The sequence below is a fragment of the Arvicola amphibius genome, chromosome 9 (assembly GCF_903992535.2).
Source record: "Arvicola amphibius chromosome 9, mArvAmp1.2, whole genome shotgun sequence".
Classification (NCBI taxonomy): Eukaryota; Metazoa; Chordata; class Mammalia; order Rodentia; family Cricetidae; genus Arvicola; species Arvicola amphibius.
Window position 1 is genome coordinate 123,829,841 of NC_052055.2, and position 23,163 is coordinate 123,853,003.

Here is a 23,163-nt window from a genome sequence, read left to right on the forward strand (position 1 = left end):
GCCCCCTCGTCTAGTCCGGGGGTGGCAGGCCAATTCTACCCATGAGGCTGAGGCTCAAACTGCCAGAGCCCGGGGCTCAGCCCCCTAACCCTAGGCCGGGACAGGAAGAGAATTGTCTTCAGCAGGAAAGAACACACAGAGTCAGGAACCTAAACAGAATGGGCATTGAGAGGACGGAAACACCAAGGGAGTCCCCACCCCACAGCAGGCATCTGGGCACCCAGGCCCCAGGCCCTCCATCCCTACCCTCTTTGGTGAGCCCAGGTCCCCTTCACCTGGGAATAAGCCAAGCCACACTGAGGAAAGGGAACTTTATTTTTATAAATACAGGGAACACCCACTCAAGGGTCGTTAAAAGAGGGGCTGGGGCCTCAAAGAACCTAGGCTCCCAGGGGATACCCCAACACTGATCATAGGGACTGGGGGATCCCCAAACCTGAGATGGGCCTTGCAGGCCACAGATATTCCCCAACACTGACACTTCAAAAGTGAACTGTCCCCACAGGGGAACCTCAGAACCCCTCATGGGCGTCCCTCTTGGTGGGGAGGCTGGCGACAGGGAAGTTGAGAAAAGGGGACACTAAACAGAAGCTAAAAATGTCCTGAGTGGCCTGGAGGGGCCCTGTGGTGGGCAGGGGCCCTGTGGTGGGCAGGGGCTGGGGTCTCCTCCGGTACAGCCAGACCCGGAGGAGCAGCAGCCGCGGTGAAGCCAGTTAAAAACCTGGTGCTCGCTTCCCAACCTCAGCCGTGGGCGAAAGGGAGAGCATGGAGACATCCCCAGAAGAGGACATGAGGTAGGGGACCAGGACCTGTCATCCACAGAGGAGCGGAGGGGAGGGTTCAGGGAGCCCTGGTGGGGTGGGGCAGTATGGGAGCCATGAGGTGGTTGACAGACATGCCAGAGCCTGGCATCTGTTTCTCAAGGCCACCACTTGTCTCTGGGCTGGGGGATTCCTGAGGGCATCTTCAGGAGAGCCATGGTTCAATGCAAGTATCATAGAGCGTGCGGTTGGAGTGCCAGGTGGTATGAGAGATCCCAGCCATTGGACACCTCACTATGGCCCCCCGGGCCAAGAGAGTCTTCAACCCAAAGGAGTCTCGCAAATATACCTTCAAGGTGGGTGGAGGGGCGTGGAGACACAGGAAAAAGACAAAGTGAGGTACTGCTGCTGCCCAAATCACCCCGACCCCCACCGCCCCCTTTGCCCCAGCCCTATGAGGCAAACCCTTCAGTTCAGGGGTCAGAGGCAGAAACCCAATGGAGGGAGAAAGGAAGTTGTTCCAAGGGGCTTACCGGCTGCTTCTCCATCTCTAAGACCGTCTCGTTGGCGTCATAGAAACCAAAGAAGCTACGGAAAGATTTGCAGGGAGAATATCAGGAGAGCTAGGAAAACGAATGTGTGCTAGTGTCCCTTAGACTTAAGGCCCCCTGGAGGACACTCGGAATCTTTGACAGAAGCTGGGCACAGGGACACACTTAGAGACGGGAGTGTGGAGTGTTCAAGGTCAAAGTGGGCTGCGTAAGACCTGTCTCAACAAAAAACCAAGAACAATTCCTGACTTGAAGAATTTATGTGCTGGAGAGCTAGCTTAGCCTTTAAGAGCACTGGCTGCTTTTCCAGAGAACTCAGGTTCAATTCCCAGCATCCATATGGAGTTTCACAACCATTTGTAGCTGCAGTTCTAGGCAATCGATGCCATCTTATGGCTGCCCTGGACATCAGGCATGCACATGGTACATAAATGTACATGCAGTCAAACCATTCATATACATACTTCTTCTTTCAGTTAAAAAAAATTAAGTTTGGGAGCTGGAGAGATGGCTTAGCATTTTGGTCTCCCTGAGGACGTGCGCACTCATGCATGCACACACCCACGCATGATTCGAGAACCTAGCGTGGTGGTGTATGTCTATAGTCAAAGCACTCAAGAGGCAGGAGGCTCTCAGTGAGTTCAAGGCCAGCCTGGTCTACATAGTGAGTTCCAGGACAGCCAGAGCTATGTAGAGAGACCCTGTCTCAAAAACCAAACAACTGAAACACAGAACAACATGCCTAGTCTTGATACTAGATTCAACACTCGCTGCTGCAAAGAAGCCAGCTGGTCGTTTTTGCAGGGTCTCACTGTGAACCCTACACTGACCCTGATCCTCCTCGTGAGCGGAGGGAGGAGAGGCTTTTTGTTTGTTTTAAGGCAGCTTCTCATATGTAGCCTTGGCCTCTGGCTCCAGGTGCACAGCCAGCCATGCCCAGCTAAAGTTTAACTGACTGTGTGTGCAATGCCATGACATGACGTGGAGGTCAGAGGTCAGAGGCCAGTTCTGTGGGGTCAGTCCTCCCACTTTTTAACCCCCACTGTTTTGATCCAGGGATCAAGTGGCCAGGCATCTTTACAGACTCGGCCAACTTTTTTTTCTTAAATAATATCGCCAGATGCAGTGGTGTACGCATTAATTCCAGCGCTCAAGAGGCAGCTGGAGGAGCTCTGTGAGTTCCAGGGCAGCTAGGGCGACACAATAAGACCCTCTCAAAACAGAAAGGAAAAAAAAAGCAAGTAGACCTCCTGTCAACACCTGGACAAGTGCCAGCTGTTACAAGGTTCAGTGTGGGCTGGAGAGGTGGCCCAGCGGTTAAGAGCACTTGCTGCTCCTCCAGACGACCCGGGTTCAATTCCCAGCACTGCCCGTAACTCCAGCTCCAGGAGTTGCGATACCTTCACACAGACACACCTGCAAGCAAACACTATGCACATAAATAAAAATAAATAAAGTCCAGGAGTTGCATGCTGGCAAATGCCTTTAGTCCCAGATGCAGTTGTATCTCTGAGAGTTCAAGGCCAGCTCTGGTCTACAGAGCGAGATCCAGGACTATAGAGAGACCTTGTCCAAGAGACTGTGGGAATAAGAAAGCAGGCTGGTTCTGAGGCCTGGCCAGGGAATGTCCCAGGCAAAGAGGACAAGGAAGATACAGCTGGGTGGGTACGGGAGAGCGGGGCTGGAGGGAGGAAAGACGTTGGAACGCCAGACTTGTGTCTCTCAGATCTCATTATATCGTGTGGAAATGCCCCCTCACGGAAGGGAAGGAAAACCTCGCAGACAGCCCATTCTCACTGATCACTAACACTGCAAGTGTAGGCAAGCCCTGAGTTCCTGCCGCCGTGTCCTAATACAGCGATCACCCAACTATGTTGTTACAAGGATGGATTGAGCTAACAGAAGGGGAGGAGCTAGAGAGCTGTCAGTTAAGAGCATGGCGTGCTCTCTCAGGACACAAGTTCAGTTCCCACACCCACACTGGTGGGGGGGGGATGGGAGCGGTGGTCACAGCTGCCTGTAACCCCTCTTCTGGCCTCCACAGGTACCTGAACTCACACACCCACACTCTCACACATGACTTTAAATCATGCCGATGGCTCGGCAGGCAGAGGCGCCTGGTGCCAAGTCTGACTAGCTGAGTTCAATCCCCCAGTCCCATACAGTGGGGGATGTCCAAGCCCTGCAGGTTGTCCTCAAATCTCCAAGTATGTGCGGTGGTACGTGTGCATACTCACTAAGTATGTGACTAAACTGAAAATAATAAATCCTTTAAAAAAGCTGGGGGGGGGGGGCTGGAGAGATGGCTCAGAGGTTAAGAGCACCGCCTGCTCTTCCAGAGGTCCTGAGTTCAATTCCCAGCAACCATATGGTGGCTCACAACCATCTGTAATGGAGTCTGGTGCCCTCTTCTGGCCTGCAGGCATACACACAGGCAGAATATTGTATACATAATAAGTAGATTAATTAATTAAAAAAACTTTAAAAAATATAAATAAATAAATTAAAAAGCTGGTGGGCTAAAACAGTGCTTTGGGACATGCCATACAAGATATAACCATGAGCTATTACGACCATGGGTTATTAATATGAAATGATATTAAGTACATAAAAGACACCCCTAGTCTTGCACTGTTTTTAGTTTGGATGGTGCCGCCTCTTCCTCAACCCTCCCAACATCCTACTGTCTCACTCAGAATTATTATTAGTTTTTTTTTTTGAGACGGGTTATACACAGCCGTGTCTTGGCTGTCCTAGAACTCATTACGTAGACCAAGCTGACCTTGAACTCTGAGGTCCACCTGCTTCTGCCTCCCTCATGCTGGCATTAGACACGTGTACCACAATGCCCAGCCTGATTTATTTATTTATTTATTTTTTTAAAAAGATTTATTTATTATGTATACAACATTCTGCCTCTATGTTTGCCCGCACGCTAGAAGAGGGCGCCAGATCTCATTACAGATGGTTGTGAGCCACCATGTGGTTGCTGGGAATTGAACTCAGGACCTCGGGAAGAACAGCCAGTGCTCTTAACTACTGAGCCATCTCTCCAGCCCCCATTATTTTTATATTATGTGTCTGGATGTTTTGCCTTCATATCCATATGAGCACCACAAGCATCCGGTGCCTAGAGGAGGCCGGAAGGCAATGGCAGGTCCCTAGGACGAGAGTTACGAGTGGGGGGTGAGCTGCCACGTGGAGGGTGGGGACCAAACCTGGGTCCTCGAGAACAGGCAGCGCTCGTAACCGCTGAGCCGGGTTCAATTCCCAGCACCCATGTAGCAGCTCATAACTGTAACTCCAGTTCCAGGGGATCCAACACCCTCAGACATAAATGCAGGCAAAACACCAATGCATGCAAAACTAAATAAAATCTTTAAAAAAAAAAACTAATTTCTAAGATCAGGTGCACAGTTGAGTTGGTAGAATGACTGCCTAGCATGCATGAAAGTCCTGGGTTCAATCCCCAGCACTGCATCAACTTATCATGGTAACTAATGTCTGTGTCTTTGGCTATGCAACAAATCTGAGCCCAGCCAGGAACATGTGACACTCTATCACAAACTAAACTATCCACCTATCTGCAAAAAAATAAATAACTTCTGCGTACCTATCCACCTATCTGCTGTCTTTCTTTCCTCCTGGTGCTGAGGGTGAACCCAAACCCAAGGAGCCAGGAGCGGTGGTGCACACCTTTAATCCCAGCACTCAAGAGACAGGCAGCAGGATCTCTTTGAGTTCAAGGCCAGACTTGTCAGGGCAACACCTGTCTCCAAAAACAGACAGGCTAATCAAGCCCAGGACTTCAGCAGCTAGCCAAACACTCTGAGCTACACCCTCTCAGCTTTCTGTTATCGGTTATGAGCTCTTTGTGAAGTGTCTCACTTGGTAGCCCAGGCTGGCCACAAACACAACATCCCTCTGGGATATGCTGGGATTACAGTTGTGCCCTCTCCACGCTACAGTTTGTCACAGTAAGAAACGGCTCAAGGGCCTGACACTGACCTACAAGGGTTCAAGGAGACCATGCCCAGCTACCTCCTTCCCCAATCCTCATAGGACTCTGCTAGGCTCCTATGGCACAAGCCTCCCCTATACTTCCTCAGGCTTGCTCAGATGGCAGCTCCTTCGAGGACACTCCCCCGACCACCGGCCACAACTGGCCCCTGACAACGGCCACAACCGGCCCCTGACCACGGTCACAACCGGCCCCCGACCACCGGCCACAACCGGCCCCTGACCACGGCCACAACCGGCCCTGACCACCGCCACAACTGGCCCGACCACGGCCACAACCAGCCCCTGACCACGGCCACAACTGGCCCCTGCCACAGTATTTCTAATTCAGTGTATAAAGAACAACATCAGGGACTTTCTTTGCCGATGCTTCCCCAGGGCCCAGAACGGCACCCCAGGCACACACACTGATCAATAATTATCTGTTGAGTAAATTTCAGGTGACCCTCCTGGGTCAACTCCTCATGACAGCACAGAGGCAGCTGTGCAGGGCTGCAGAGCTATCCGCTTTCCGGAGGAGTGAGACAGGGGCTGAGGTGGACACTCACCGGGCCTGGCACAGAACAGAAGGGACGTGAGAAAACAGCCGGAGCCTCACACTCACACTGTACTGACGTCACTGGTTTTTTTGGGTTTTTTGTTTGTTTGTTTTTTTATTTTGAGTCTCTCTACATAGCCCTGGCTAGCCTAGAACAGAACTCACTATGTAGACCAGGCTGGCCTTAAACTCAGAGATCTACCTGCCTCTATCTCCCAAGATCAGGGATTAAAGGCGTGCACTACCACGCCCAGAGGTCTGAGTGGAAGCTGTCTTCTACTCAGAATACAGCCCCAGGTAAACTCTACACAGGACCTTGATAAACCATCTCTGCAACCTCCTAAGAATCCACGATTACTTCAGAATTATATGTGTATGAATGATCGTGTGTGGTTTTGAAACAGGGTCTCAGTAACCCAGGCTGGCCTCAAATTCACGATGTAGTACCCTGAACTTCTCATCCTCCTCCTCTACCCCCTGCGTGCTGGAATGAAACCCAGGCATGCTAGGCAGGCACCGTGCCAGATGAGCCACATCTCCAGCTGCCCGAATCAACAGACTTTTTATACAAGCTTTCTGCTTGTCAGTGGCGGTGTTTTTTGACCCAGGGTCTCAAACAAACAGCCCTGAACAGAGACCCACCTGCTTCTGCCTCCTGAGTCCCAGGGTTAGCTCTAGCAGGTTTTGTGTGTTTGGTGAAACAGTCTCATTATCTTGCCCAAGCTCATCCTGAACTCTTGGGCTTGAGTGATCTCCTTGCCTCAGGCTCAAACATGTTCTACAAGGGTCAGGTATGCAGAACACTAGCCTAGAGTGTGTTAGTCCCTGGAGCTGGTCTCCAGCTCTCCCAGAACGGAAGAGGGAGATGCAGACGTGGTAATAATGCCTGTCCCTCGGGAAGCAAAGGCTAGCGCTCAAGCCTGGGCTACACACCGGGCCCCTGTCTCTCAATGAACATCTACTGCATGCCAGGGGTACTACCAGGCCAGGTCTTCAGCCTCTACAATCCCTTGTTACCTAGACTGCCAAGGAGTGATGACTCCATCATCAGGACCCCCAATCAGCACCAGGCGGCCCACGCGGAGAAAGTTCTTCCGCCACGCTGTAGAGATGGAGAGAGGGGGTCAGTCACAGGACTCAAACCAGGGTAGAAGCGGAAGAGGGACAGAGGTGGGAGCTGGGCCTTACCAGTGGCATTGGGATGGTCTCTTTCCCCGTTGATGAGGGCCAGGAAGCTACTGGCATTGAGGTACAGGTCGTCGTGGTGAGGATCTGAGTACAAACAGCAGTTAGGGAGACAGCCATGAGCCTGAGGCCCTGGGATTTGACCCCACGGACTGCATAAGTGGGCATGGGTGGCCCACACCTGCAATACTGGCATTCAGGATGTCCCATCAGGAGGATCAGTTCAAAGCCATCCTTGGCTACACAGAGAGTCAATGGGGCTGCGGGGGGGGGGGGGGGGGGGAATGGCTCAGTGGTTGAGAGCACTGGCTACTCTTCCAAGACTCTGGTTCAATTCCCAGCACCCACATGGTGGCTCACAACTGTCTGTAACTCCAATCCCAGGGGACCCAATGCCATCTTCTGGCCTCCACAGGCAATGGGCATGTATGTGGTGCACATATATGCAAAAAACCCGTATATACATAAAATTTAAAAACTTTTTTTTTTTAAAAAAGGAAGAGAAGTAATGATAAAGAAGACTAGAAGGCCGATCAGGAGACTGTAGTAACAGGGAAGACCAGAGCCGGAGAGACGGCTCAGCAGTTAAGACTGCTCACTGTTCTTCTGAAGGTCCTGAGTTCAATTCCCTTCAGAACCCACAGGGCAGCTCACAGCTGTCTGATGCCATCTTCTGGTGTGCAGATGAACAAGCAAAGTATGCACATAAAATACATACATAAGTCTAACAGTGAAGACAAATATCCAGCCATAAATACACACATAAGTCTAACAGTGAAGACAGACACTCAGCCATAAACACACACATAAGTCTAACAGAGAAGCCAGACATCCAGCCATATAACAGAAGGATAAAAATAACGGTCAGCACAATCAAAGACACTTTCTGAGGGTTTCTTTTGTTTGGTTTGTTTGTTGAGACAGGGTCTATTTAGTCTTGGCTGTCCTGGAACTCCCATATAATTCAGGCTGGTTTCAACTCAAGAAATCCTCCTGCCTCTCCCTCCCAAGTACTGGGATTAAATGTGCGTACCAGCAACCCCGGCTTGGAAGGTACTTTTATGTGGCACCCTGTGTGAGCCAGTGATTGTTAAAAGTGTTTTACTCTCATTGATTTAATGATACTAATCTGGCCCCAGCATCCAGGCACACGACCCTAAAGGACCAAACCCAGTCACCTGCTGCCTGTTACCGTAAATAAAGCCACTCGCTCACCCGTGTGGGCTATGGCCCACACTGCAGCAGCTGAACAATGTGCAGACAGAGAGAATGGACTCCTGAAAGTCGTCTTCTGAGCCCCATGAATGAGCGCACGCACGTGTACATGTGCGCGCGCACACACACACACAGAGACTAATAATAATGATGATCCATTATTTTTTTTTTTTAATTTTGCACCAGACCACACGCTCTGAGGTACCTGGGTGGCTAGCCAACGACATTCTGAATAGCACCTATTTGATTAGTAAGTGTGGATAAACGGGAACCACTGCTTTGGTTGCGGAAGAGGTGGGCGCGACCACGCGGCCCCTCCCCGCGGCTTACCCTTTCCCAGGTTTACCCCCCCCCCCCCCCCACCGCTTACCATGCCAGTAGTTGCAGATGGAAAACTCCTGGCCCCAAGGACTATAGCAGATCCGATAGAGGTTAGACCGCATGGATGTCGGGAAGAGCCACTTCAAGTAGTCGGTGTCTGAGAAAAGAACGGCAGCGCCAAGTAGCCTCAACCCTCTGTGGCCCAGACATGGCGCCTTCTGTGCAACCCACGGTGCCCACTCACCTCCATATTGTCCCATCTGTGGAGAGGACAGCGAGATGAAAGAATCCACGTTGTGCTCATCCATGACAGACAGCAACGCCCGGCACACCAGGCCCCCTGGAGGCAGAGCGCCAACATTGGAACGCGGGCACCCCAGCGACCCTTGCCTCTCTGGTCTCTCAAAACTTAAAAGAACGGGATCCAAGACTGAAGACACGCCCTATGCCAATAAGTTGCGGGTCACGTGACAGAGCCAAGCTAAGAGTCTAGGCCTCCGATCCTTAACTCTTAAGCCACGGAAAATGAGGACCGAAGGAAGCCTCCCTTCCATTCAGGACGGGAGGAAGACGGGTGCTGAGAGAAGCCAGAAAACGGGGGTGGGGGTGGGGCTCATGTGCTAAGCCTCTGACCAGAGCAAGGCAACGCAGAGAAGCAACCTCTAGAAAGCACCTTTAGGGTCAAGTTCCTACAGGGCTTGGGAGTTAGGAGTGTGTGTTGCCTACCCTGGGAGTAACAGATGAGATGCACCCCTTCAGCGGCCTTTTCCATGATGGGGCCAACAGCCTCTCGGAACCCTTGCACCTGCTCCCACAAGGGCCGCAAGCTCTCTCTGCCATCGAAGAGATCAAGCACTGTCACCACAGTCCCGGGGTGTGTCTGTGGGAAGGGGGCAATGCAGCCACTGGGGTTGGACTATGAAGGCCACGTGCATTCAATGCGCTTGCTGGAACCAGGAACCCCCGTCCCCCAAGTCTCCCCCACTAGCAGCCATACTCTAAGGAACTGGCCTAGAGGGGTTATCTTTCAGCTGTCCACGCTTCCTCCCAGCCATTATAGCTGCTCCAACACCCTCCACCCGGCGTCCCGTGACAGACCTCATTGATGTAGTCCAGCAGGTGGCGGAAGCTGTATGAACTGTCAAAGAGCCCGTGCACCACGATCACCGGCTTGTAGGACCCGCGGTGGGGTGCGGGGGCTGCGGGCATCAGCAGCCGCAGGAATGGCAGGAGGAGCAAAGCCCACGCCGAAGGAAGCCTCTGCCTCCATAGCCCCGGCATGCTCCTACCTGAGAAGAAACGAGGGGCTGTAAGGGAAGTGACCCCCACCCCTCGGCTTCCAATAGATTCCCAGCAAGCAACCCTCCGACCCCCGCTCCTATACCAGGTCGTTGCCACAACAGCCTACTTTTTACTTACTCTAGTAGGTTCGGCACAAACACACCCCCTACCACCTCGCCGCACTAATGCTCACCCTAAGTCCCGCCCCCAACTTGGCGCTCATGGGACTTGGTCCCTAGGCCCAGGATCTTCCGTAAGCATCACCTCGGCCATGCACAACTCCGGGTTCTGCAAGGGCCCCGGAGCAGCAGCCCAGGCCCCACGGAGAGTGGGAACTCCCACCTGGCCTGGGTCTGGAGGCTTCGCTCCGCCAACTGTTTACTTGTACCCAGTAAATTGTACTGCAATCCACCGGGAAAGGGGGACCAGGAGAGCGCGCAGGGGGATGACGGATGGGAAGGGGGGTGCTCGGGGTCGCGCAAAGCCGTCACGTCCGGGGCTTTCCCTGACAACAGAGAGAGCGTCCCCTGCAACGCTGACCGCGGACCGGAGGGGCAATGGAATATTCCAATGCACACAGGGAGCTGGGGAGGAAGCAGGCGGCGGAGCGATCCATTCAACCGGAAGGGGAGACGCAAGAGCAAAGATAATCTCGGGTATATAAAGAAGGCTTTCCTAGGGTCGGCTGCATTCAGCCACCCAGGGGTGCGACTTCCCCTCTTTGATGCGCCCCATTTTCCAACCCAGGTTTTCTGGCTTTGCAGCAGAGCCCGAATTTCTGTTCCCAAGGTGCGGGGGTGGGGGGCAGGTAGGACGGACGAAAGGCTAACGCAGCGTCTAGCTGGACGCCTGGCGAGTGGCAGGCCAGCGTGCCAGGCCGACCCTAGCCGGAGCGCTCCTCTTCCCTCTCCTGCCTGCCATCCCGCTCCCGACCAGCGCCTTACAACTCTTCACTTTGAAGTGCGTGTTGTGACCTTGTCTCCGGAGACGCCGAGAGTCCTTCAGGCCCCTCGAGTGAAGTGCAGCCTGGCCCAGTTTCTCTGGCCCTACTTTTATCTCTGCGTTCACGACCAACCCTTCCTGACCCACCTTCCATGGGCGTAGGGCCCCGGGGGCTGCAGGGACTCACCTTCGGATTTCCGCCAGTCTTTGAGCCCTGAGCGATCCCAACAATCTGCTCCTCAGAACCCAGCGGGCAGCTAGCGACACAGACCCTGCTACTGCAGCCAGACTTCTGCGCTGCGGGTGCTGGCACCACTCAGCCTAGCCGTGACCCTTGCGCGCGCCCGAGTACTCCTGGCTGGCCTTTACCCGTCAGGGCATTTACTTAGCAATTAAATAAGGCTCCAGGATTTCTGAGCATGCCTGAGCCGCTCGGCCTGTATGCAGGGTCTTTGCTCAGTCTAAACTCGACTCTCAATAAAACCAGACGCGTGTAGTGAAGCCCGTGTGGGAGGAATAGATCCGGGGTTTCTCTCTGATCCATACACGCTTGAAAAACCAGAATCACCAGTATGAGGCCGTGTTGCAAAAATTTCTCAGACCTGGGACCGGCTTAAGCCCGGGGCCTGGGACTGCCCTCCAGGACACCACCGGAGGGGCCGTGTCCTAGGGCGACTGCCTCAGGCGAGGGCTGGGAAATTCTAAAATGGGAAGGCATTTCTGATTCTCCTGCTGGGTTTCTGCAAAAGGCCCAACTGGTGTAATCTCTGTAGACTGCCTATCCTCACCCCACCTCCCCACCCACGCCCTTCCAAGACACAAAAAGCAAATAAAAAGACTGTAAGTCACCCCTGCGTCTCGGGTTGACTCCGGGGGTGGATCAGCGTCTTGGGGCGGGAGGAGTGGAGGACAGGGGGTGCTGTAGGGTACGGATATGAATGCTGATGGGCCAAGAACTCTAGAGCCCCCACAAGCAGGCTTTTTCAAACCTGCCCGTCACAAATAAGCAATTACATTTTGCTCCCCTCTGCTAAAGCATTTCAGCTCCTTAACCTTGGAGGAAGAAGGTGCCGGTGCCGGTGTACCCCCACAGGTGCTTTCTCTCAGCCAGCTTCAAATTACAGGCCCGAGATTCCTGCCTCCATGAGGCAAGGGGCAGGCCCAGGCTGTATACCTGGGGGACTTTTCAGGCTCTCTTGGTTCCCAGCTTTGAACAATTTTTGCTCACACCTGATTCTGTCTCTAACTGGAGAAGCCTAGAGCTATCTTGCAGGAGTTCTGAGGGGAACTGAGGAAGGAACCCCTTGGGTGAGCCGGGTCTGGGTGAACGGGGTCTGGAGGTAATCCATTGAACTGGCTTCCCACAATGTAATCACTACAGCGCATCTTTGAGAGAGAGAGACTCGAGAGAGTTCTCTCTCTCCCTCCTTTCCTTCATTCTCTTAGTCCCTCCCGCTTTGCCTGGTCTTGCCTCCCGGTTTCCATGACAACTCCAAGGGAGCCTAAACTGGGGGCTTGAATGCCAGGGTGAGAGGAGGGAAGAGGTGGTCCAAGTGCAGAGCGAGAACGAGTGTGTTGGGGGGGGACTTCTGAAGCTCTCCCCCTCCCTGGCCTCGGTCCCTTTAAGCTCCCCCCCTTGCCACGCTCCTTCTGCCACTCTCCGTCTGCCCGCCCCCCCCCCCCCCCACTGTCTTCATCTCTCCATCTCTGCGCTGCCGCCGCTGCTGCTGCCGGCTGCGCCATCCGGGACCCAGACTTCTGCACCGGCCAAGGGGCCCTGACTCCAGCTTCAGAGACCCTTTTCCAGCTACTGCAAACATGTCATCGGAAAAGTCAGGTGAAAAAAAATCCCAATAGCCCCCAAAGCCCTTCCATCCTCTCCTGTCTCACCCCCCACTTGCCCTAACCCCCTTCTTTGACCCTCTCTGGGGTGTCAAGCGACTCAGTCCCATTCCACTTCCCGGCACTCAGACCCCCACCCCCTCCTCTTCCTGTAGCTCATCCTTCTCTTCCTTTCTTTGGGTCAGTCTGCCTCTGCCATGTCAACAACACGAGGGGGGGCAGGTTGAAAAGGCACAGCCAGGTACTGCAGGGACATCATCCCTGGGAGTGACAGATGGCTTGGAGACACCCAGTGGAGAAATATCAGTGGCTTGATTCGATGGGGGTTGCCAGGGAAGTAGAATTTAGCAGACTTTTTTTTTTTTTTTTTTTTTGACATAAGATTTTCCTACGTAGCCCAGGCTGGCCTTGAACTTCCTAGTTCCTCCTCCTCCTGCCTCTGCCTCACAAGTACTAGGATTGCAGGCTTGAGCCACCATGGCTAGTCCCAGGAGACGTTTTTATGGGCCCTAACTGAGGCCATGCGATTTCCAGGTAACACTGGCCCATTTCTCCACTGGAGGAAAGTGGAAATGTCTTCCACATGAAAACTGTTAGAGCGAGCACGCAGTTCAGAGAGGACAGCTCTGAGGGCCCTGGATGAGGGTGTGTGGTTGGCAGCTGTGGGTGACGTTGTGACAGTTGTGATGGCAAAGCTAGATTGGAGGGCAGGTGGCCTAGATACACCCGCTTCCCTGATCCCAGACTGAGAACTGCCATCCCACCTATCTCTCCCTGGCTTTTTCTCCCTCTCCGACTGCCTTGTTTCTTACCCTTCTGATCTCTGCTGTCTTCTCTCTCCCCTTATCCTCTCCTCTGCTTTCTGTGGCCAGGCCTTCCAGACTCAGTTCCCCACACTTCGCCGCCACCCTACAATGCCCCCCAACCTCCGGCCGAGCCCCCCATCCCGCCCCCACAAACGGCCCCCTCCTCGCACCATCACCACCACCATCACTACCACCAGTCTGGCACTGCCACCCTCCCGCGCTTAGGGGCAGGTGGGCTGGCCTCTGCCTCAGCTGGCGCTCAGCGTGGTCCTTCGTCCTCTGCCACGCTACCGCGGCCCCCCCACCATGCCCCACCCGGTCCCGGCGCTGGGGCTCCTCCACCCGGCTGTGCTACCTTACCCCGCATGCCACCCGACCCTTATCTGCAGGAGACTCGCTTCGAGGGCCCACTTCCCCCACCGCCGCCGGCGGCCGCCGCCCCGCCCCCACCAGCACCAGCCCCGACGGCCCAAGCCCCGGGCTTTGTGGTGCCCACGCACACGGGGGCGGTGGGCACACTGCCGCTGGGGGGCTACGTGGCGCCCGGCTACCCGCTGCAGCTGCAGCCCTGCACTGCCTATGTTCCAGTGTATCCGGTGGGCACGGTGAGTGTGGGGCTGACAGGACCTAGGAGGAGGGAGGCAGGTGCAACAGGGACACACGGGAAGCTAGCTGGGAGAGAGCGAAATAGAACCAGAGCGAGCGGTGCTCTGGTAACAAACCCAGACAGAAGAGTGGAGAAGTAACGGACTGCGGGGCTGGCTGGGAAGGTGGTGGACCTGGTGAGGGGCTATCTTTGGGGGTCAGAGGTCAAGGTTTGGGAAGTCTGAAAGATGGAAACCGCTTGGAGGGAGAGAAAGAAATGGAACCTGGGAAGCCAGGGGTAGAAGAGGGCAAAGTCTGAGCCTGGGGCTGCCAAGGAGCGTGGAAACGAGACCTGAAGTGCAGACAGACCCAGACCTTGTAAGACAGTGTGGGAACTTGCACGACTATGGGGCTTAATAACACAAAGAGGGGAAGCCTAGGCCGATTTTACTATCAGGAAGGATGGGGCGTTAATTCCTCCCCCCAAACCTTAGAGTTGGGTTTGTAGAAACCTCTCTGCCAACTGGCCAACCACTGGCAAGCAGCAAGAGTGTAGGCGTGACGTCCCTTTCCCCCACTGCCCTTCCCACAGCCCTACGCAGGCGGGACCCCTGGGGGGCCGGGAGTGACCTCCACTCTGCCCCCGCCGCCCCAGGCCCCAGGGCTGGCTCTGTTGGAGCCCAGGCGCCCGCCACACGACTACATGCCCATCGCTGTGTTGACCACCATCTGCTGCTTCTGGCCTACAGGCATCATCGCCATCTTCAAGGCCGTGCAGGTGTGTGGGGCGGGGATCCTTAGTCCAGGGCATTCTGGACATACTATCCTAGAGGGAGGCTGCGACGGGTGAGCTCTCTGACCCCCGCCTTCCCACATCCCTCCCCGGTAGGTGCGCACGGCCTTGGCCCGCGGAGACATGGTGTCCGCCGAGATCGCTTCACGCGAGGCCCGGAACTTCTCCTTCATCTCCCTGGCCGTGGGCATCGCAGCCATGGTGCTCTGTACTATCCTCACGGTCGTCATCATCATCGCCGCCCAGCACCACGAAAACTATTGGGATCCCTAAAACCACCCCCATGTCGGCCCCACTCCGTGCCCCCCAACCTCCCAGGCGCGTCGTGCAGTCCGGCCGCCTATCCAACGCGCGCCCTGCACATCCTCCTGTGGCGCCGCTGGACTTCCAGATATCATAAACTCCGCCCCCACGGAACCTCCGGCCCAGCGACTACGCTCCGAATCCAGTTCCTCAGGAACCTCTCCAAAACCCACATCCCCAGCGACACTGGAATCCGTGCCAAACCCCGAGCCCCGAGACGCCCCAGTTTCCCACCCCATCAAGTGCAATGCGGGGGCGGAGCTCCCCTGGTCTCGGATCCTCAGTAGGGAGTCAGGTCCTAGAAGCTCCGCCTCCTCTATAGGCCCCGCCCCAACTCCCACAAACCCCGCCTCCAGGTCGGCAGGCTCCGCCTTCTTCCTTGTGGGGTAGTTCAGTCTGTTGATTGGGTTTGTGAATTCAGGCCCAGCCCGCAGACGGACGTACCCTTTCCCCCTACCCCTCGAAAAGGGCTCAGCCCTGGGAGAACTGCAACCCTACTCTGGCTCGGATCTTTGCCAGTACGGATTTTTTCCCTTCTCCATCCGGGTCTCTTTGCCTATTTTCTTGCTAATTTCAGAACTCCCGTTTTTGTTGCTTTCGGAGTGAGATGTGGGAAGTTTCCGGTTTAGTACCCCTCACCCTGGAAAAAGAACCAAGTTCCTGCAGTGTAAATACTCTTTCTATCTGTGCCAACCCCTGGGCAGCGGGGCAGAAGGGTTAAGGGAGGGAGCGCATGCGCTCCCTGGCTCCCCTCAGCCCTAGACTTATTTTGATCTGTGTGTGCGTGTGTGTGAACTTCCGAAAGACGGTATTAAAGACACTTTAGTGGATTTATCACCCGCAGTTCCAACGACCACAGTTCGGAGAACACCTTGGCCCTTGGCGTTCGGTTCCTTTTTCACTTTTGGTTTTTGTTTTTTTCACTCCGGGGGCGGGAAGGGGTGCTGACCCGCACAAGAGAAAAGCGGGAGGAGATAATTTTCCATGACAGTTGAGAGAAGAGGGTCCCCCTAGCCAGGTTTGCTGCAGGTCTCTATAGACCTAGCGTCTGAGGGGAACCGAAGAGTTCAAAGTCACACTCTATAGCACATTAGAGGTCATCTGGGCTGTACTAAACCCTATCTCAAGAGAGAGCAAAGGAGCTAGAAGAAGACCTGGAGTGTCATTCTCCCGGGCTTCCCAGACCTGCTTTCCCATTCCCTTCTAGATTGGGTTTAGGGATTGGGGGAAGGGAGACTTCTAGAAGGCAAGAAGGAAGAAGATGGCAGACCACAGTGAAGCTGGTCAAGGCTGGGGTAACAGGAGCAGGGGTAATGCTGCCCACAGCGTTCCTGGCCTGGGGCTGGACAACTTGCACCAGAGTCCCTCAGGAAGGCAAGCTCAGACAAGGAGCGGAGACCTGTGGGAATCCTGGGAAAAGGGCTAACAGAGCCTCTACACCTGGGCTCATTGCCCTAGCTAACCCTAAGCCTGTAGTGACCCCTCTGTGAGAGGGGATGGGGACCAAGCAGAGCGGGTGTCTGGCTTCACTGCACACATGTAAAGCAGGGTGTGTCCCAGCTGTTCATTCATGAGGCATGATGGTGACACACAGGAAGGCTGGTGATTATGCTTCAGACCAGGCTGTGACCGAATCCAGGCAGAAAACCTTGCACTGGGGGGGGGGGGTGCGCTGAGGCCGAGGGAGGGGAGGCACAGGTATCTCTGGTTCCCCTTGGTACATTTCAGGTCTAGTGCCTTTCCTAGCAATAGTTATTTTCTTAAAGATTTATTTTTATATATGTGTGTATTACACGTGTGCTTGTGTGTGTATACAAGCATGTGTGCCGATGCCCATAAACACCCTCTGATACACTGCAGCTGGAGTTACAGGTGGTCGTGAATCACACCTACTGTGGGTGCCAGGACCTGAACCCAGGTCCTCTGAAAGAGCAGCAAGATCATAGCCCCTGAGCAACCTCCATCAGTGCTCTTGAAGGATTTCACATGTGTGGCGTCTCCTGCCTCATCCCTCTTCAGCTTTCTTGAGTTGGAAACCGTCTCTGTGGTTCTGTCTTTCCTTCAAACCCGCTCGTTCCTGCCTCCTTGAAATGCACTTCCGTTCCTCACTCTGCTAGCATCTCAAATAGCCAGTGATTACACTGCACAAAATTAGTGATGTTTTCAAAATACTCTGCTTCCCCTAGCCCTTTCGTGCCTGTCTTGTCCGTCTGCCTGCCCACCCCACCCTTTATTCATTTACTTATCCTGAGACAGTGTCTCATATAGTTAAGTTAAACTTAAACTCACTGTTTACCTGAAGATAACCTTTGTCTCCTGAAATACTATTTCCACTTCCCAAATGCTGGGATTACAGGTGTGTCACCATGCCTCAGGCACACCTATCTCCTGACTGGGAATTCCCTAACCTTCTGGGCTCAGTGGCATGTTATCTCCTTCCCTTCCTCTTTCTCCCCTTCAGCAGGTATCTAGATTTTTTGGTTTGGTTGGTTTGCTTTGCTTTTTTTCAAGACAGGGTTTCTCTGTGTAGCCCTGGCTGTCCTAGAACTCACTCTGTAGATCAGGCTGGCCTCAAATTCACAGAGATTCCCCCTTCCTGTACCTCCCGAGTGCTGGGATTAAAAGTTTCGGGAAGGGCTGTTCGTTCTTTCTGGCAATGGATCTTGAGCCCAGATCTTCATGTGTTAAGCAAACATCTCACCACACAGTTACATTCCAACCACTGACCCAACACCTTTCCAATAGAACACGGCACCTGCAGACCTTCCTCCAGAGGCTGGCTGCACTCTTTCACAGACAGGGACCGTGCCACAGGAAGCCTGTCTGTGGAGACACAAGACCAGCCACGGGACCATGCCACAGGAAGCCTATCTGTGAAGGAACACAGCCAGCCACAGGGACCATGCCACTGAAAGCCTGTCTGTGGAGGAACGTGGCCAGCCACGGGGACCATGCCACAGGAAGCCTGTCTGTGGAGGAACACAGCCAGCCACGGGGACCATGCCACTGAAAGCCTGTCTGTGGAGGAACATGACCAGCCACGGGGATCATGCCACTGAAAGCCTGTCTGTGAAGGAACACAGCCAGCCACGGGGACCATGCCACAGGAAGCCTGTCTGTGGAGGAACACAGCCAGCCACGGGGACCATGCCACAGGAAGCCTGTCTATGGAGGAACACAGCCAGCCACGGGGACCATGCCACAGGAAGCCTGTCTGTGGAGGAATGTGACCAGCCACGGGGACCATGCCACTGAAAGCCTGTCTGTGAAGGAACACAGCCAGCCACGGGGACCATGCCACAGGAAGCCTGTCTGTGGAGGAATGTGACCAGCCACGGGGACCATGCTTGGGCTCCTTACTCCTTTTGCTCTAAACCAACTTGGTGAAATGCTGTCATACTGTGTGTTGTTGGCCCCTCTGGTGACAGCATGCCCCAGCCATCCTCCTTATCCATCTCATGCCTGCTGTATCAAGGCATGCTGTTGAGCTGCGTCAACTCCACAGCCATAGCATGCTTTGGTACCACCCTTCCCCAACAGCCCTTGCCGGTATTACCTACCTCATCCTGGATTATTGCAGTAGCCTCCCCAAAAGGGCTCCCCACCTCCTCCACACTCTGTCACCCTCAACACTGCCAGCCAACCCTCCCTAGTCCTGCTTTTTACATGACTCCACAACTCAAAAGTCTTCTAGTCAGGGGGCTACGTGTGGGGTGCACCCCTTTAGTCCCAGCACTCAGGAGGCAGAGGCAGAGGGATCTCTGTGAGCTGCAGATCAGTCTACATAGTGAGTTCCAGGAAAGCCAGAACAACAGCAATAATAGCAAAAAGCTAAAAAGTTATTTAGGGAACCGCTGCTCAAAAGGGAAGATTGCTTGAAGAGACCAATCTGGCTGGCCATCTGTCTCTGTCTGTACTGAGCAGTAAATCCAAGACTTCACGAATGCTAGGTAGGTGCTCTACCACCCAGCTGCATCCCCAGCCAAAGAGGAGGAGAGAGAAATAAAGGGGGTGCAGAAACCAGGCCTGGTGGTAGGGGCCTGTAGTTCTACCTGCTGGGAAGGCTGATGCAGGAAGACCTTGAGCGTAATGCCTGCCTGGCGTGGTGGTACGTGCCGTTAGTCCCTAGCTCTTGGGAGGAAGAGACAGGTTTATCCTAATGAGTTCAAGGACAGACAGAGAGAGTTCAAGGCCTGTCTGAGGGCTGATGAGAGAGAGATCAGGGACACAAAACCCTCACCAAGCAAGTCTGACTACCTGAGTTTGATCTTTGGAATATATAATATATATTCTTAAAAACTGGATGTAGTTAGTAATGCATATCTGTCATCCCAGAACTGTTATCGTGGGAGACAGAACAACCATCTGGAAGGTTCCAAACCAGCCAGCCAGGAATATACAGTACAGCAGGCTCAAGAGAGACCCTGCTTCCAAAATCTGAACTCCACACACGTGATGTGGCAAACACATCGACACACACATAATAGCATATCTGGGCGGCAGAGCCATTTCAAAATCAACTTAAACAACTTTAGCGAAACCCGGCTCAAAATAAAAAGCCGGGGAGAGGAGTGGGCATCAGCAGGGCACTCACCCGGGCTGCAGAAGGTCCAAGCCTGCTTTCATTGCTGTTCTTTTGGCTTTTCAAGACACGGTTTAAAGGCCTGCAGCACCACCCCAGCTGAAAAACCTATCCCCTGGGCCGCAAGAACGGGAGCCTTCAATGATAACATTAACTAGGTCAACAGCAATCCCGCTGAAGGGTCGGAAGTCCTTCAAGATTGCTTATTGCTAATTCAGTTGTTTACCAAATTACAGTCTGTCTGTGCTTTGTAATTTAGAGCTCACTGTTCCCTGTTCCACCCAAGTTTCATCATCCTCCCTCCGCGTGTTTAACCAGCAGCACCGAAATCTCAGGCCGGCTTCTCTAGACTGGGCCAGGCATGAATCAAACCGCTTGAAGTTCATCGTGAGTTTCTGACTCCCCCCTTCCCCCCAGGCTTTAGGCCACCCCTGGGCTCTGTCCTTCAAGGCCCAAACTAATTCACCCCTCACCCCACCACACAAGACTCTCTAGGGTAGGATCCTGGGGCTGGAGGCGAGCATTTTTAAAGCCCAAAGCTCAGGTGACATCTTGGTCTTGAAATCAGAATCTCTGGATGGAGAGACTCAAGTGTCAATACTCTGATATCCCCAGGGGATTTCAAAGAGCACCCAAGGGTGGGAGTCACCACAGACACCTCCCGAGGAGGAGAAGGAAAACCTAAAAAATGTTTCAGCCAAGGTAACTTTCTTTCTTTTTTCTTTTCCTCTTTCTTTCTTTTTTTAATAATTTACTTTTATTTTATGAGCACTGATTGGTGTTTTGCCTGTGTGAGGGTGTCAGATCCTCTGGAACAACAGACAGTTATGAGTTGCCATGTGGGTGCTGGGAATTGATCCTGGGTCCTCTGGAAGAGCAGTCAGTGCTCCTAACCCCTGAGCCATCTCTCCAGGCCCTGCAGCAACTTTCTCTAGGAGTTTCTGCATCTGAAGCCCATGCACCCGCATCTTCCCAGCTTCTCACCTGTGGTCTGGATGCCGCACACCACGCTTGGAATCTGGTGTCAAACCTCGCTCCTTTCTGTTTTTCAGATCCTCATCTGGCAAAATCTCTCCCACTAATATTTGAGCTCTTTGAGAGTAATTAGGAGAAGTGAGTAAAAACCACTTCTCGTCTCTTCCTCTTACCCAGATTCTGCCCCCACCAAGAGGCAAGAAACCCCATGTTCCCATGATTCTCCTCCTTCCTGCCTGGCCTCAGCTCCCCTGTGCACAGAGAGTCCCAGCTCTTGTACCTCTGTTGACAACGACAGCCTGAATCCTACAGCAGAGGCTCTGCTCCCTCACTCTGGCTCACTGCCTACGCATCTTCTCTCTCTGATGGTTTATTATGCTGTTATTGTTTGTGGTGCTGGGGATTGAAGCCAGGACTATGACTGACAAATGCTGTACCGGATGCTGTACTGGGGATCTACATTCTGGACCTCTCATCTGATTATTTTTGATATCTTTTAAAAAATATTTATTTATTTATTTATTTATTTATTTATTTATTTATTTATTTTATCTTGTGTGTCTTGGTGTTTTGCCTGCATGTATGTCTGTGTGAGGGTATCAGATCTTGGAGTTACAGACAGTTGTAAACTGCCATATGGGTGCTAGGAATTGAACCCATGTCCTTTGGAAGAGCAGCCAGTGCTCTTAACTGTTGATCCCTCTCTCCAGCTCACACTGTTTTTATTATTGTTTGATTTTCCCAGTTTTCTATTTTCAGGCCAGGTATGATGGGTCATGCCTATAATCTAAGAATTTGGGAGGCTGAAGCAGGGGCACTGCTGTGAGTTCAAGGCCAGGCTGGATCAGTGGTACCCTAACTCCAGAAACAAAACAAAATCTCATTTTCCTTGTTTCTCAGTTTAGCTTCTGTCCTGGCGAGTTTTATGTCAACTTGATACAACCTGGTGTCTGAAAGGAGGGAAGCTCAATTGAGAGAATGGTTCCTTGAGACCCAGCGGTAGGATGCTGGGCGGTGGTGGCGCACGCCTTTAATCCCAGCATCTGGGAAGCACAGGCAGGCGGATCTCTGTGAGTTCAAGGCCAGCCTGGGCTACAGAGCGAGTTCCAGGACAGGCTCCAAAGCTACAGAGAAACCCTGTCTGGAAAAAGCAAACAAACAAACAAAGATCAAGCTGTAGACATATTTTTAATTAATGGTTGATGTGGGAGGTCCCAGCTCATGGTGGGAGGTGCCATCTCTCGGCGGCTGTTAGTCCTGGGTTCTATAAGAAAGCAGGCTGAGCCAGCCATGTGAGCAAATCAGTAAGCAGCTCCCCTCCATGGCCTGTGCTGGAACTCCTGCCTCCAGGTTCCTGCCCTGTATGAGTTCCTGTCCTGACTTCTCAGCGTTCAAAGTTGAATACCGCGAGCACCTTGAGGCCTTACCCTGGTCTCTCAGCTCCTCTCCCTTTATACAGTTTCCTCTGGCTCGGTCTCACCCTGTTGCTAACACTTCACCCACCAGCTGACCAGAGCCCAGGAAAATGCACAGTCATACTGCAAGGTTCACTTCCTGAGAGCCATCTGAACAGCTGCCAGCCTACATTTCCCCCTTCGGTGGCCTTCTCACCCCCCCCCCCCCGCACCCCTCCGTGAGACAACGAGAAGACAACATTCCTTCCAAAGGGCGAGAAAACAGAACCACCCAGAAAAGATCTTCCTCGAAGCTTCTCCACACACGTCCAGCAAACTGGGCCGTCTCTGCTGCAGAGGTTTCTTTGCTTCTGGCCCAGTTCCTCTGCGCCCAGGGATTCCAGACCTTCCACGTGCCAGAGCTGGGGGACTCCCCAAGTCATCCCCTTTGTCCCGAATCATCGGTTTTTCTACATCACTGAAACACGTCCATCAGATGTGTGATAGCTTTACCTCTGTAGAAGAAAGCCCTCGCGGAACAAACCTCGCGGAAGTAGTAAGCATGGGCACGATGTTGTGAAAAGTGCCTGCACGCTGTCAGGAGAGGAATTCTGATCGATGCTATTTGAAAAGAAGTATGCAGCCTGCTGCCATGGTACTGGAAAGGCTTCTCATCTTCACTGACGGTGCTAGAGGTCAAACCAGGGGTCTTGTGCGCGCTAGGCAGGTCCTCTACCTCTGAGCTGTTGCAGCTGCAACTGCAGCCTCTCCCCCTTCCCCCACATCCTCACCCTGCTCCCCATCCTCCCTCTGCCCTCCTCCCTCCTCTGCTCTTTCCCCTTTTCTGATACAGGGTCTCACTCTATAGCCCATGCTGACCTTGAACTCAGGAGTCTCCAGCCTCAGCTTCTCACGGGCTGGGATTGCAGTCCTGCCTCACTATGTCCAGCTCAACCCAAGACTTCACTTTCCTTTTCTTTGTTCGCTTGGCTGGTTTTTAATTTTTTAGATTTTATTATTGTCAAGTGTGGTGATGCACACCTTTATTCCCAGATCTGGAGGCGGAGGC

General features: G+C 53.4%; 3 protein-coding genes across 5 annotated transcripts in view; 2 read left to right on the forward strand and 1 right to left on the reverse strand.

The window, feature by feature from the left end:
• Positions 1-23,163, forward strand: part of LOC119822487 (H-2 class I histocompatibility antigen, L-D alpha chain-like) — a 741,986-nt gene that overhangs the window by 156,138 nt on the left and 562,685 nt on the right. The window lies entirely within an intron of this gene.
• On the reverse strand, positions 298-11,170 carry Ppt2 (palmitoyl-protein thioesterase 2). 2 transcript variants are annotated; one of them, XM_038341874.1, is made up of 9 exons: positions 11,002-11,170; positions 9,690-9,880; positions 9,318-9,471; positions 8,836-8,931; positions 8,641-8,748; positions 7,059-7,142; positions 6,888-6,972; positions 1,295-1,349; positions 298-1,110 (listed from the first exon to the last, which is right to left on the reverse strand). In XM_038341874.1, exons 2-9 carry the CDS (start codon positions 9,870-9,872, stop codon positions 967-969), a joined length of 909 nt encoding a protein of 302 aa, XP_038197802.1. In that variant the 5' UTR covers positions 9,873-9,880; positions 11,002-11,170; the 3' UTR covers positions 298-966. The 2 variants fall into 2 exon arrangements, with proteins under 2 accessions (XP_038197802.1, XP_038197803.1); XM_038341875.1 differs by lacking the exon at positions 11,002-11,170 and adding an exon at positions 10,215-10,358.
• On the forward strand, positions 12,633-15,885 carry Prrt1 (proline rich transmembrane protein 1). 2 transcript variants are annotated; one of them, XM_038341881.1, is made up of 4 exons: positions 12,633-12,651; positions 13,529-14,067; positions 14,640-14,825; positions 14,937-15,885. In XM_038341881.1, the coding sequence occupies exons 1-4, from the start codon at positions 12,633-12,635 to the stop codon at positions 15,111-15,113; spliced, it is 921 nt and encodes a 306-aa protein (XP_038197809.1). In that variant the 3' UTR covers positions 15,114-15,885. The 2 variants fall into 2 exon arrangements, with proteins under 2 accessions (XP_038197809.1, XP_038197810.1); XM_038341882.1 differs by lacking the exon at positions 12,633-12,651 and adding an exon at positions 13,178-13,190.